Source organism: Drosophila kikkawai, chromosome 3L (genome assembly GCF_030179895.1).
Source record: "Drosophila kikkawai strain 14028-0561.14 chromosome 3L, DkikHiC1v2, whole genome shotgun sequence".
Lineage (NCBI taxonomy): Eukaryota > Metazoa > Arthropoda > Insecta > Diptera > Drosophilidae > Drosophila > Drosophila kikkawai.
Genome location: NC_091730.1, coordinates 6,943,964 through 6,959,556, shown reverse-complemented (window position 1 = coordinate 6,959,556; position 15,593 = coordinate 6,943,964). Strand labels below are relative to the sequence as shown.

General features: G+C 44.3%; 1 protein-coding gene across 5 annotated transcripts; it reads left to right on the top strand.

Moving 5' to 3' along the window:
• The first annotated feature begins 42 nt into the window (after positions 1-42).
• On the top strand, positions 43-15,583 carry corn (microtubule-binding protein cornetto). 5 transcript variants are annotated; one of them, XM_017165749.3, is made up of 9 exons: positions 43-152; positions 702-1,188; positions 10,751-12,670; positions 12,729-13,041; positions 13,105-13,399; positions 13,461-13,670; positions 13,734-13,905; positions 14,384-14,605; positions 14,665-15,583. In XM_017165749.3, the coding sequence occupies exons 3-9, from the start codon at positions 10,760-10,762 to the stop codon at positions 14,893-14,895; spliced, it is 3,354 nt and encodes a 1,117-aa protein (XP_017021238.1). In that variant the 5' UTR covers positions 43-152; positions 702-1,188; positions 10,751-10,759; the 3' UTR covers positions 14,896-15,583. The 5 variants fall into 5 exon arrangements, with proteins under 5 accessions (XP_017021238.1, XP_017021237.1, XP_070141155.1 ...); XM_017165748.3 differs by having other exon boundaries at positions 44-152; positions 478-1,188; XM_070285054.1 differs by having other exon boundaries at positions 50-584.
• Positions 15,584-15,593: the final 10 nt, after the last annotated feature.

The window sequence follows — 15,593 nt, the reverse complement described above, 5'->3', positions numbered from 1 at the left end:
TATAAGCAACCCGCACCTTATTCTCTCTGTAATTTTTCGAGAGAGCGCTGCAGCGCGCGCTGTTTTCGGTTCCTCCTAAAAAATAAATATTAAAAACATCGATATAAAAAAAATAAAACCTGCGGCAATTGAAGGAATTTTTCGAGGAACCGGTACGAAAATTTAAAAAGTGCTAAAGTGTTAGTTTACCCCGAAAAACACAAGACTTAAATTAATATTTAATTAATTAAAAACACGTTATTTTTTATATTTTGTTAAAATTATATCGATTTTATTCGCATTCGAACAGTTAAAACTTGTTGTTTTCCGCAAGTGGGCGCGTTTTCAGTCGCTTTTCATTTTCGCTTTTCCTGCGCGAGGAACGGGTTTTCCACCGAAGCCTTATGTTGTTTCTTTTTTCTGGCTGAAAAACTAAATTAAAACGAGAGGCTCTTGCGGCAAATTAATCGATGTGCGGTGGATACTTTTAATTTGCAGATTCAACATCGATTTTTCCTTTGAGCGCTCAGCTGCAATGTGACAGTGTGTTGGTGTATCTGTGTGTGTGTGCGAGTCCTGGCAATACAAATAAACCGTTGGGTTAGGTAAACGGAACAACAAAAGGATACAAACAAGAAAAAGAGAGAGAGAGGGAAAAGGAGAACCTTCGACAGGAACTCGTCCTTCAAGTGATCACTCATTCATGCTCTCCTTTTCTCCAGTTCCTGCAGCTGTCATTGAAATTCGCGCGTGTGTGTGTGTGGGAGAGAGAGAACTCCGGGGTGATAATTCCACATTTATTCCCATCTCTCCATCCTTCCCTCCGCTGTACGCGTGTGTGTTTGTGCATTCAATTTGCACAAAATTTAAGCGCTAAATTCGCAAATTTCCGTCCGCGACTCGCTGCCATCCATTTTCTGCACTCCCCCCCCAAGAGAGCGAGGGCATTAATAGAATTATCAGGCAGCGGGGAACTAGCAAAATCGAAAAGAGAATGCCCTGGGAGGCCGTAGCGCCGCGACCCTCTGACATTTCCATCGTCGCCCACTGAAGAAGGAACAGCCGCAGAAACAACAACCTCAACAACAATTCGACAAACAAACAAACAAAACAAAGAAAAAACATAAAAACAGCGAACGAATCAACGAACCAAACTCCAGCAGCCTCAATCGCTGGCACAGTTTTACTCCTTCAACTCCAACTTCGTGGGTGAGTAACTACAGTGGAACTTCATATTATGTTAAGATTAAAAAAAAATTAAATAAGTAAAGATTTTTTGTTTATTATTATTAAGTTTTAAATTGAAGCCTGATATAAGGCAATATTATGTTGTCTTGTTAAAATGGTCTCAACAGAATTTTAAATTGAATTCAAGATAGGGCATATCAAAAACATATCTATATCTAAGGAAGCTTCAATAATGAATCAATATACTTATTAATATAAGTATCTTTTACACTTGATACTTTAAAGTATTTATTTAATTTATAAGATATAATATATTTATTGAACACTCTATCAGGGCTAATGAACTCCATGTTATTGCAAGTTTAATTACCTTATCAACTGGTTTATTCAATAAACTTGATATTTTATATACTTACATAAAAGTATTAATTGAATATTTAAATGCCCCAATAAAATAATGCCAATCAGGTTTACGAACCACTTAAAATTGTTACAAGCTTGTCTATTTACTTTCAAATCAATTTTAAATATCCTCAATTAAAAGTTTCCATATCTTTAAGATACATGTAGTGGGAGTTCCACTGTAACTCATTGGCGGGTAGAAAGTGGTTATCGAATATGAGCTGCGACTCGAGATGGAGCCACATCGTCCCGTCCCGTCCGGTGGGTGACGATGGTGGTTGTGGCGTGCGGGTCAGAGGTGGCAAGCCTCATGTCTTGGCGTCGTGTGGCTTTGGTTTTTAGTTGAAATTAAAAAGGTCAGGGCAGCGCGACTCCGGGCTTCCGTATTTACATCCTAGCCACGTCGTCCGCTTCATTATGCAGCGTTAACTTCAACGATACATACTATATTTATATACATATTTACATCAGTATGGTGTGGCAGCTATAATTTCAGTTGCATGACTTCAGCGATAATCGATTTTGAAGCGACAAAGCAATCAGGAAGAGTGCAATTTGATGTCAGTCCGTCAGTCAGTCACTCAGCTAAAGAGTCACAAACTGACTGACACACTGGGAAAAAAAAAGTTATGCCAAAGCGGGGTCAACATGACAGGTTCCCAATTCGAATGGCAAAAAAAAAGATACAAAATAAACTTCAAGAAGTTTTGTTTTCTTGACTTTTTTGGGATAGCTAGTTTCTTTGTTCCACTTATTTTGATTGGATTTTTGACTTACAAGATACTTTCTTTCACGATTAAAACCCTAACTAAATATATAATAAATGTTTATTTACGTAAGTAAATACTGGGCTTTCTTACCAACCATTAATAGTTTTTGTTGAAGATCTTCTCAAAGAGATTTGATCATGTTTGGCATTATTTCTTCCCGTGCTTTGTGGCCTGGTTAAGTGGCTTTTACCATATTCATAAGCCTCGATCGATGGGGCACAGCGGACATGGCGTCCGTTACTCCATAATGCGACAATTTGCTTCCCGGAGCGGGGGAGGGTATTAACCGCGGAGTTCGTTGAGGAAAACGCTAATTAAGTACAATTAATGCAGTTTCCGCTGAGAGACTCATAAGAAATGAGCCTCGTTTCTGCGTGTGACACATTTTGATTTGCCACACAAACAGTTGCCTTTCGACGATAGGACTTATCAGCAATATTTTTTTGGTTTTGGCACTTCTTACCACTTTGGAGCCCCCAACTCCGTGGAGATAAGGAGTGCATTTTCTATGAATTTCGCCCCGATAACCGGCATATAAATGTCCGATTAGCGAACCTTTCAATAACAATGGGTATAATTTATGATAAACAAGTTTCAAAGTGTGCGAATTTTAGCAGCTCGCTTGTGAGACCCCTAAAACTTGTCTTAATTTTGCATTGTCTATAGTATAAGACTCCATATAAACGTCTAGAGCACACACACACTCATATATGTAGATGTCTGGGTGGGTTTCAAGGTCAGTTGAATGGCCAGATTTTCTGCCTCGTTTTCGATTTTGGAACGGAACCCTCTCGAGTACGAAACACGATAAACGAGGGCACATACATATATCGCCTTACGCCAGACAAAAGAGATACTGTTATTGCATTTCAGAGGGGATGGACGGCTCCGAGAACAATTCTGGACCCGCCTGGAACCTTGCCAAAGCTCTCGAGACACGCTTTGACAATGAGCGAGGCTCTCAGGCGAGACTTTCAGGCGTCTTTCTGTCTCCAGCTCTGTTTCCATTGCCGCGCCGCCAGATGCTTTCCATTCGCTTTGGCTGTGCCGCTTTTGGCGGTTCCTGCACTGTGATAAAAAATCTGTAATAAAAATTAAAGATAATTTTGATGGTCTAAAACCTTGAAAATATTGATAAAATATTTTATATTTTTGTGCATAATCTTTAGATACTATTCCCGTCTGCTTTCCCTGTTACAAAATATTTTTATTTTATATTTATATTATTATTATAACTTTGTGTCTTTAATAGAACATAACAATTCATTAACCATTATTTACATAGAATTTAATATGGTTGTTATATGAATACATTATTCCAGTTGCCCATTTATTGCCTTTTTACGTGATTTTCGTATTGAAAAATAATATCATAATAATCATTAATTATACCTATTGTTATAACAAAAATATTACCATTTGTGGCTTATCAATGGGAAATTTTAGATATCTAAAAATGTGCAGACATATATATTATATGTGTGTACTGTTATCATATCACAAAGTATCCCAAAGATAGCAAAATAATATTATTTGTGGAAAGGTATTTTGTATGCTTGTGGCTTAATTATATATCCATAAATGACGAATTTATTTCTCTCAAATAATTTTGTACAGATGTGCACAATATATATTTTTATTAAAAACTTGTTTTCTTTTAAACCCAAAACCCTTTAACAAACTTGTTAACTTTCGTTAATGGTCTGCGATAATTTTCAATAACCTCACTAACTACCTAAATAAATAAGAAATGTTTATTTATCTACCAACTTCCCCTTTTCTCTGTACTTGATAAAATTTCGCTCTACATTTTTGCAAAAAGCTCGCCTTGTTTTTCTTAGAAAACTGGTAATATCCACATATTTCAGCAAGAACAGTTTCTTACTGTGAACTCGTATTTTTCGTGATTTTTTTTTTTGCCTGTGTGGTCTTTTGCGCTTTACCTTGGTTTTATGGATTGCCTCCAGTCAAGCTCAACTCGGAGCGGCCACTGGTCAATGGTCAAGACCGCCCGCTTTACGCTGCCCCCTTTTTCCGGCTCCGCCGGTGGAGAGTGTCGTGTGGCGCATGCCGCTGAAAAAGTCCGCCGAGCGTGAAGTACAACAGTCAGAGTACTGACTGTTTTTACTCGGATCGGTATGAAAAATATGTGTATTATGGCATGTCGTAAAAGCCATTTTCTTGATATCCAAAATGTTAAGAGAGCAGGTTGCCATAGGCCACAGACATCAAACGCTGGAGATCAAGACGCAGCCGCGATCCCGACTTTCTCTCCGGCATATGACAAATAATTTTTAGTAGTTGGCGTAATTGCCAACGCAATGGGTTGTTAATTAAGCCGGGAGTTTCACAAAGAGAGCGCGCACCACCGAGCGAGCGGTACTACTCCATAGTCCATAGTCACCGTGTCATTCCGCTCCACTCTGGTCTATTCCGGTTCGCTTTTGGGCCAGGCCAACGCACGATATTCCGCCCTCATGGCACATCTGTGTACTTGCCTCAAAACAAAATCAAGTGCGACAACGCATTTGTCACACAGCCAGCAACTCTACATTGGCAAAACGTACATTTCAATCGAATCTGTCTTTGAATCGCTATTTATAGACAGCGCGGGAGTGATGATTAATTGGGGCGTTCGGATGGGGACTCTTACACTATGCATATTGGAGTTTTCTTAGGCATTCAAGAAACTCAACTTTGTAGAATAGTTTTAAGCAGAATTTTCATAAATCAAGTGAGTAAGCTCTACAAGAAAATTGTAGGCTTTTATTATAAGAATATAAATCATGGTGCTATTTGACGAGTTTTATCCACTCCACAAAAAGTGATAGATGATTAAAAATTCCATGTAAATGAAAAAGAATACAGAACTTAAAGTGTTTGTAGTATAATTTTCAAATTTGTAAAACATGTTTGCTTTTTGTTTTTAACCCTTCATCATTTATCACTCCTTGAGGGTTAGTAATGCTTCTAGAAAATGTATATCAAGGAAATGAAATTGTTAATCCATTTACTTAATCACTTATGCAGTCCAGTGCAATCCTCAAAAGTATGAGGCATTTTCCAGCGCTTGGAGTTGCCTTCTTTTCACTATTGCTCAATCTACTTTTCGAAAAAAAAAAACTTTCCACCAAATGCAAAGCGAAACTTTTGCGTGCCGTTGCCGTTGACTGAGAAGCCGCCAAAAAAAAAATTGTTTATAGTTTAAGGCACTAAAAAAAAGTAGCAACAGCAACAATAACAGCAACAGAAACTGCGGCGTCTAAATCAACAACAATAAACCCAGGGGCAAACTTCAAAAAGCGCTGAGCGATTCAGTCGGCCGATTCTTCCTGCTCCCCTTACTCGCACTCGAATTATGGTTGCCCAATGTCGGATGCCCAATTCCCAAGGCATAATACTCATATTCCCGATCCCCAATCCCGATCCCCGAAAGCCCCAAGCAACCCGGGGTTCGTGACAGCCACCTGGCACCGCCACGCCCTCCGTCCACTGATTTCGGCCCCGCCCCCTTTCGGTCTTAGTTATTCTTTCTTTGATACCCCAAAACACATATACAGATGGGCCCCAAAACAAATTGAAACTGTTGAGAAAATATAGGCGGGAGGAGCGGTGGAAACTGAAACTGAGGAAAAGCAAAGCCGCGAAGTCGAGACAAGGGAATCGGCTAAAAATTAGAAAATCATGCTTACAATTTTCTGGTCCGCTCTGTGTGCATAATGCGCGATAAGTCGGCAGGTGCAATGCAGAACGAAGAATCACCAAAACATGGACGCGGCCAGAACGAGGGAAAGAACCCGGAAGAGTCGAGAAGTTCTCCGACTTCAGGCCACCATATTCCCCCTCCTGGGTCTCCTTTGGCCCCTTCTCCGAAATATAAACTCATGGCACTGGCCGAAAAAGAGCACATGTTTTTAGATCAATAAGATCTTATTGAGGTTCAACGAGACTTTTTAACCTTTTAAAATATATTTAACAAAAAAGCAAGGATAAAAATTAAATTTATTTAAATTAAATTTATAAATTAATTAAAATAATTAATTTTCATTAAAGTCTATTAGTTTTGTGATTTTTTCTTCCTGTGTTGCGCAGTTTTCAATTGACTTTCGTCCCCCTTGAGGAAAACTGTGCGCACAACTTGCAACTGCAACTCATTATAACTGCAACGGGGGTGGCGGAGGGGCTTGTGTTTGGTTCGGCTGTTCAGCAGATGCGGGCTGCTACTAAAAAAAAAGGGGGATGTGGTACGGACAGGGAGGGGGACAGTGGGACAGCGGACACCGACCGGGGGCAACTCGATTGTAATTCGCGCCACAAATGTTTCACTTCATTTGAGTTTCAGTTGGAGTTTCAGTTAGAGTTTCGTGGATCGCTGGCGGCACAGGAAGTGCTTTGACAAACAACAAAACGTTGGAAAAACGCTTTTCGGGGAGTGGAGCTCTCTGGGGCGTGGCAGCCGCCCACGCACAGCTAACTGGGGGACACCTGTTCTGTTCTCCACCAATGACACCCAGTTCCATATCAATTAACCATCACCAACAGAATGAAAATCCCCTTCTAAAAAAGACATATCAATTGGGTTCTACGAGCTGCGATTCGGGTTCCAGGGGTTCCGCTAATACCCGGCCCCAAGCTACGACACAAAATAAATTGCTTTAAATACTCTCTGTATGGGGAAATAAATTGTTTTCAATGCAACTGCCACAACAGACAGAATAAAACGAGCTGGGGAGGGCAGCGGATAGCGGAGAAATTTATGCAAGCAAACGTTTGTATTTCCCCTTTTTTATTCGGATTGGAAAAAGTCCGGCACGGAATCACTGACCAAGGAACTGAGATCACATAAATAATCGCATGCAAGGGCAGTGCGTTTCGAAAATGAATGACAAATCTAGACTTAATAAATGTATTTAATGGGAATGATGCTTAAATGGAAACTTGCTTTAGTTTTTTAGCCATAAATATATCAAAGGTAATATAGAATATTTCCTTAAAGCATCATAATTTTTATCACAAAACCGTGGCTATCTATAGATATAGTAGAAATATTGTTAATAATTTTTGTATATATTTACGAATATAAAACTAATTTCTATTTCAATTATAAAACCATCTGAAAACATTCAGGTTTTAAATTAAAATTTAAAGAAAACTCTATTAAATTCCTTAAAACCCCTTAAGAAATGAAAACGATTTAATATATACATTTATAAATCGTTTCTATATTTATGAAACGCACTGTTTATGCAGATGCAGGTCGCAATTGTCATGTGATTTGGAGTCTGTACATCATACTCGTATATATATTTGTGTGGGAATGCATAATTGAGGAACAAATTGCCCAGCGGTTCCCAGAAAATAGTCCGACCGACGACGTAGATGCGATAATCCGTTGAATTCTGCGGATCAGCATTTGGATTTATACGAAAGAATACAACTTTTTTTAACTGAAAAGAGTTATAAGAAATATAGCTACCTGTCCAGGGGCCTCTCTTAATCCAGCTTAACTCTCACTTCTAAGCGGGTTGTAAAATCAGCGAGATCGTTTGAGATTTGAGCCCCCGTCTCTCTGTTCAATGAATGGATGCTAATCCGCGATGAATGGCAGATCTCTGGGAGATGGGCGGGGAGTTTGACAGTCACCGCCACACAACGCATCAGAGACATCAAACGCTGCAATTAATGCCGAGCGAAGCGTTAAGCGCGCCACTTGTGGCACTTGCAACTCTCCGACTTTTCCCCATTTCCCATTTTCCACTTGCCATCCACGCAACCCGGCTAAGTGCAATTAACTTGGCAAAGTCAGCGACATCGCGACGTCGCCGGCCTGGGTCTCTATTTTTGCTCTGCCGAGCGTCTTAATCGAATTAGCAGGGTCTCCCTCGAGAGGAAGAGCCGTACACTTGTCCATTGATTGGAGTTAATGGGCCGTGACGACATCGCCCTCAAGGGTTTCCATTCTCCGCGGGTTCCCTATGTACTTTTATAGCTTTCGCCTTGAACTATTATCCGCTGCAACAATGTGGCAACTTAATGTTGCAAGTTGCACATGGAAAACCCCAGTTGGTCGTAAAAGTGTTGCCTTCTCAATAATTTTTACAATCCCCAAAAGATGTAGAAATGTGGTTCTAATTAATAAATTAATTTCAAGGCCACTAAATGCTTTTAAAAATGATTATTTTCTATAATGTTTACCCTATAAATATATACATTTTCCCCAGTGTATAGATGCAGCGTCAGTTCCGGTTTATTCACACAATTCCGCCAAGCGCCTTGGCATAGACACAGTGACAGACCGGAGAGCCGGCTTCGATAAAACGCCAGCCTCGGATGCGAAACGAGTTTTTTTATCTGGCATCTCGGCAGACTTGCATCTTTCACTGCCAGGGCCACTTGGCACTTGGATCGATTTGTGGATTAGCGGCGACAACTTCATTCCGTTCCCGATCTCGTTCCCGTTCCCGTACACTATCCCCATCCCCAGTGCCCTTCCTATTCCTAGTCGTGGCAGCCACAATGTGTATCCAGTATCCAGCAGATACTTTGTATGTGTGTTTAGTATCCAGCAGATACTTTGTGTGTATGTGCTTGGTATCGCTGTGTGGACATGTGACTGTTTATGGCTTCGCTTAGCCCCTTTTAGCGCCCTTCTTGGGGGGGGCGCCCAGCAGGAGGAGCAGAAGATAGAGATTGAGAAGGAGGCCTTGCTGGAGGAGGTGGCCCTTGGATTCTTTTTCCCATTCAGCGCTCTCGAGTGGTCTTCATTAGGGGGCTGTCTTGTCTAGATGTCTTCTACATGTCTAGATGGTAAAACGAGTCCAAGCCGGCCTTTAAAGTCAACTCGAGTGGCAGGCAGGCACGACTCGAGACAGCCTTTAAGGCCGTTTACAGGATCTTCTGGCATTTCTACCTGGAGCAAAAAGAAAAGAAAAGAAAATACAGGAAAAATACTAGGGGAGCGGGCGGAAGGAGAAGAGCAAGGGACGGCCAGCCAAACCGGTTGGCAGTTGGCCAAGTCTGTTGGCCACTAGCAATGTACGGTAATTCGCCTCAAATAAACTTCCAATTTGACGAAAAACTGGAGCAACTTCATTAAGATCTCCCTTGGCTGATGAAATCGCCCAATTTTGGCCAAATCTCTGGGAGATCGCATAACAAACATGACGCTAATGACGTGTGTCTAACTGCGACTGTAATGTAAAGCCAAACATGCTGAAAATTATAAAAAAAACCTTTTGTTTTAAAATGGGGAATAGTGGATACTCTTACAATAAAGTTTGAGTTAAAAGTGCTTTTCATATTCCATTGGATCTGACTTAAGGTCTTGCTAGAATATTTAAAAATTATTTTAAAGAACTTCTTCCCTTTGCCATAATGTTTAATTTTCTATTTATTAATTCAGTTTAGAATATAACCTTATAAATAAGCTCTAACTACTCTTACCTGGTCATGTGTGTATCTTAATGTGAGTCAACTAGAAATATGATGATGATGGCTGCGATAGGGTGCGAAGCTAACTTCTGGGACAACATTGTTGTGGCATGCCAAATTGGATGCGAATTTGGAAAGTTCCGCAATGATGGGCCACAGCTGTCTGCGAGTTGGGTCAACGTGCCACAGAACCAGCCGCAAAAAAACACACTCACAAAATGTGTGTGCAAGTACCTACGGCTACGGGTACAGGTATTTCGACGATGACGACCCCACGAGACAATGCTACTCATAATTTATTTACGTCAAAACCCAGGCGACGAATGGCCCAGTTATATTTGGGATGTCGGCAGGTGTTGGCCCCACTTCATGAATTTTTCATATCGTGACTGTCGCCTTCGCCTGTGAACTAGTTCAAGTCAATCACAGCCTGGGGGGGCACACCCGACGACTGGTCCTGCCGGTCACGATGCAATGTCCCATGTCCATCGACCAAGTCCATCGTCCATCTGTTCGTGCTGGTTGCGTGCCGGGCAACTTGACCGAAAAAATGAATTGTACTCGAGTATCCTATTTTTGCATTCGGGAAAAGGTCGGTGGCATGCAACTTGTTTGCATTTAGCTTTAGCTGCTGTGTCGCATGCCGAGAGAATGGGAGCGGGAAATGGGGATCGGTCCGAAATGCCAGGCATCCCAAAAATACTCATCCTCAAATGTGGGTCGCAACCAAGTGAATCACTGCACAGGGGAAAAGTTTTGTATAATTGAGTTTGATAAATCAACAGGAAGGCATTTTTAAGATCGATTGTCCGGTTAATTTGTAAAGAAATTTAAGAACTAGGAACATATTAGATTACATTTATAACCATTATAGTATCATTCATGCTGATCTTATTTAATTATAGATTATGCAGAACGCTATCCTAATTTATCTTCAGTGTACCATACTAACAATCACCTCTTCTTGATTTTATCCACAGAGCTCGGCCATGTCCGCCACTCTCTTCGAGATGGCATCGCAACCGGAGGAACAGCAGCAGCAGCAGGAGCAGATGATCTGCCTGGAGGAACAGCAGCTGGTGGTGGGCATGACCAGCTCGGAGCTGAGTGAGTCGGGAGTGGCGCCCAGCAACTGCGATGGCAGTGACAGTGGTCTTGACGTGGCCAGCAGTTGCTGCCTCTCGCGAGTTACCCTGCAACGTGGTCTCAGCAGCACCAGCGGTGGCTACACCAGCAGCAATGGCCTGGAGGATATCTATGATAGTTGTGAGCTGAAGGTAACCACCACCACCACCACGGTGATCCAAACCCCCAGTGAGGCGGGCAGCGAAAAGACATCGCCGCCGCGAAGAACAAATGGCTCCGTAAAAAAGAAGGTGGCCATGTTCGAGCCCGAGCAGGCGGCAAACACTCCGGCCAAGGATCAATTACGAGGACGAGTGGCTAATCTCAAGAGAGCGGAGAGCTTGCCACGGAATAGTGCGGCGCCGGGGTCACCTGCCACACCTGCTAACAACAACAAATCCCGTCTGTCCTCCGCGTCCTTCCGCGTGCCCAGTTCCACGGCCACGCCGACCTCCGCTCGCCTGGCACGCCCCCAGAAACCGGATACCCTGCCCAATGCCCTAAATCGAGCGCAGTCTGTCCAGCGGCTAGCCCAGGTGCAGAGGACACCCTCGTTGAGCCGGGCCCGTACACCGGGCACTCCCTCCGACGATGGTCGTTGGCCGGCAAATCGGGGTGCAGCACGTCGTGGAATGTCAGTGACCCCGGAAGTCACCGCGAACCGGATGCGAGGCAGTCCAGCGCCCGGCGGAACTCTGCCACGACGCAGGAAGCAGCAGTCCGTGGAGGATCTCACAGCTGGTCGCCTGTCTAGAAGCAACTCCATCAGTCGTGCGGCCGCTGTGGATGCCCGCATGACCTCGTCGGTGATGGTGGTACCTACAAGTCGCAGGAGCTTGGCTCCCGCCACCGCCAAAGTGAACTCCTTGCGGAGGCCCCAGCCGGTGGCGCCCAGGACGCGAATCTATCATGAGACTGCGGTACAAACGGCGTTGACCAGCGAAGATTTGGAGAAGGTCCTGGGCGGTGGTCTCCTGCAGACACGCGCCCTGGATGCAGTGGAGCAGCGAACTCAAAGCACTCAGGCGGAACCCGATCAGAGAGACTCCGAGATAGAGCAACTTCGTCAGGAGGTTCGCCAGCTGAGTGGCAAGCTCCAGCGGGAGCGGGAGGAGAAGCTGGCCATGCAGCAGGAGCTGCATCTGAACACGGAGCGGGTCATGGGCATGTTGGAGCTGGCCCGAGTGGTCAGTGCGAGTGCCGGAACACCCACATCGGATGACAGCGGCGATGGCAGTGGCCATGACAGTCTCCTGATGCTGGAGTCGCAGATCCAGATGAGCGGCCACGAGCTGTTCGAGCGCCAGCAGGAAATAGGCCAGCTGAGGGCCATGTGTCGTGCCCTCCAGATGGAGATGCGCCGATCCTTGGCTACCCAGCAAGTCCTCCTCCAGGAGAAGGCTGCCATCGAACAGGAGTCCAGCGAGCTGCAGGATTTCCTGCAGCATGAGAAGGCAGCACAGTGCGATGCTCTGCGGGAGCTGGAGGCGGAGTACCAGGCGGTCAAGTCGCAGCTGACCAATCGGGAGGAGGAGACCAAGGTCCTGCGGGACGAGTGCCGGCATCTGGTGAGGCTCAACGAGCAGCGCCGCCAAGAGAACCGTCTGTTGCAAACAAAGTACTCCGCCCTGGAAAACAAGTCCCGGGAGCTGATCCATCAGCAGAATGCCTCAGTGGCAGGAGCCTCCACAGCTCTCTCGGGACTGCACTCGCGTCTGGACGGACTGGTGGAGCAGCTGGTCTATTCCTACAGTATTTCCGAGCAGGACTTGGAGGTGAGTCCATGAACTATTTTTCAAGATTATTTTAAACTAATTTTTAATTCTCTTTCAGGACATTCGCTTCCAGGCGGAGTCGGAGCAGGTTCAGAACGGCCAAAGGCCTAATGGCCTGGACCTGCCCATTTGTCCCCCAGCTAATGGCGATGCCATCCACACCCTCGTCCTGGCCAGTGATGGTTCCCTGTCACCGCAGCGAAATCAGTCCTTTATTGCCGCCGTCATTGGTGCCATTCGCCAGGCCACTACTCACTCCGGCAAGCGACTCTCCCTCCGCCAGGCGGGTAAACGGAATGGAGTGGGAGGAGGCTCTGCCCAGGCCACGAGCACAGCGGGAGCCACGGGTCAGGAGCCACAAGGCAATGGGGGTAGGAAGTTTATATTCAGTCCTCAAGATTCTTTTATTAATATTACTTGTTTGTTATCTCCAGACGACTCTGACTCCACGGAAATGCTGGACTCGGAGACGGAACCCTGCCTTCTGATGATGGACAACGTGTTGGAGGATGTCGTACACCCCGACTCCCATTCCCACAACATGGTTTCCTCCTGCACGGGGATGATCTCCCAAATAGAGTTGCCCACGGAATTGATTAGCCAGTGCAGCCATCACAATAATATCAATGGATGTGGAGGCGATGATTCCCTGCAGCAGCTGTCCCAGGCCATCACCAATCGCCAGCAAATGGAGCTGCACATGCATAAGATGAGTGCCATGCCCATGAAGTGAGTCTCTATATCGGGGATACCCTTTAATGTCCATTAGTTTCTAACCCATATTTTGTAGTCCCCGCGATCAGTGCAACACGGAGGAGCTGAGCTGCCACGATTCGCTGGCGGAGCTGACGGAACTGCCCTCTCTGATGGAGTACAGCACTGCCCAGGCAGTCGTAGATCAGGTGATCGAAGTGGACACCTTGGTGACCAAATTGCTCAAGGTCCTGAGACTGGTACAGCTGGACAACGACAACTGCATACAGCAACTGATCGTTGACAAGTAAGTTGGGTTTAAAGACTTTAAAAGACCCAAACTAATCCATTAAATCATTATCCATTCCAGGAACAAGCTGCAGCAGCACAAGGAGGACATGCTGGAGAAACTAAAAGACTTGGAGGACGTCAATCTGAAGCTGCAGGACGAACTCATGGACGCCACCCAGGAGCTGATGATCAAGGGCAGCGATCTGAGCGGCGCCAAGGCCGAGATGCAGCGCCATCGCAACGAGATCGACGTAAGGTTCTAAGAGACTTGATCGCCGCTGAGCATTTTGTGGACTTTTCTGTTGCGCATCCTTCGAAGACATTTCTATATATCGTTATCGTTTACCGTCAGATATATTCTCATATGTTGTACACCCATCTCGATCGCGATCTTATTTGATTCATTTAGTATTTAGTTGTAGATCTTAATTTGAATAAATTACTTGGCTTATTTACCTCTTGAGTTGTCTTGCTTTGTAGTCGAAGTCGTTGATATTTAGCTATAATTTCTTTCACTTAATCAACCATCAATCATCACTCTACCATCTCTCAAACATCATCAAACGACATCTCGATGGTCCGACAGTCCCAAATCAAGTTCAAAAGCGCACTCTTTCGTTTAAAATGAGACTTCGAGTCGAGACAAACCAAACTAATTGCCAATGTAACCACCACGCTACTGCTTCTACTGCACCCCATATCCCGAACACTATCACTAATCCTGGCCAGCGCTTGAACGAGGACATCTGCACCCTGAGCACGCTGTGCAGCAGCTACAAGAAGCTGTCGCCCACCACGGAGTTTCCGCCCATGAGGCTGCTCTCGCCGAATCAGGACTCCGAGCAGGGCGACACTTTGGGCATACTCAATCTGCTCAAGATGTGGCAGGCGGGCGGCCAGTTGCAGGACCCAAGGGTCAGCGGATATCTTCAGAATGTCAATGGTAGTCAGGTTAGTAATTTAATTTAAAAATGTAAAAAAGAGCCCCATGAACTGTCTTTTAATTTAAGGTACAAAATTCGCCTCAGGATAACAACAATGTGGAACGCCTTAGGATCTATGCCAATCAACTGGAGCACGTTTCCCGCGTCCTGGACGATGGCCTGCCCATGGAGCTCCATGCTCCGCTCCAGCAGCTGCGACAGGACATCGAGGTGGTCCGCACCAACGCGAGTTGGACGCAGCTGCTCGAACATAACGAAACGGATCACAATGCCAATGGCGATGTGTCCACGCCTTGAACTGTGTCAAAAAGGAAAGGGAAACTGTTGTTAATTGTCCAGTTAACTACTTATTAGGACTTGAGCGTTGTTTAATTTTACGTAGTTAGTTACAAATGTTTGCGTCCAATTCGATTCGGTAACGAGTGTGCCATCGATTGCAGCTCTAGATGTTTTAACCACGTCCAAAGGAAGGCATATTTTAACGAGATCATTGCCGCATTCCACACACAAACTAGACGACTTCCTTTGACCTCCGCACAGGTGATCTAGGTAGATCTAGATCTAATGCGAGTTTAGGTTAGATTCGCTTTTAAATTATATAGCATACCCAGCAGCATTTTTATTTTCTCTGCTGCATACTTTTCGTCTTGAGTTTATTTTTTGCAGCCCTGTTCGAAATTAGTGGGTTAAAAAAAGTATTATGAGAAATCTTATTATTAAATTTATCCTAGACTTTAAATTAAAATTTGTTGAGATAGCACCCTCTAAAGGAGTCCATCATGCCACAACACAAAGCAGATTCAGTAGAATTTTAGCTTTGTTCAAAGATAACATTGCTTATGAGTAAACGGCAGATATTCCTCGGGATATCTAGCTTGCCTCAGACAGAATTCCTTGCCGCATTGCCAAAATTATGATAATTGCAGCCACAATTTGCTATTCAGCCATCAGGAATGTGAGAGAAGGGGTTACGCCTCAGGATAATAGACCCTGTG

What these genes read in the sequence shown, in the direction of transcription:
- corn (XM_017165749.3), top strand. Translation starts at nt 10,760, where the DNA reads ATGTCCGCCACTCTCTTCGAGATGGCATCGCAACCGGAGGAACAGCAG. An exon ending in GGAGCCACAAGGCAATGGGG is followed by an intron (nt 13,042 to 13,104) that starts GTAGGAAGTTTA and finishes TGTTATCTCCAG; the next exon opens with ACGACTCTGACTCCACGGAA. An exon ending in ATGAGTGCCATGCCCATGAA is followed by an intron (nt 13,400 to 13,460) that starts GTGAGTCTCTAT and finishes CATATTTTGTAG; the next exon opens with TCCCCGCGATCAGTGCAACA.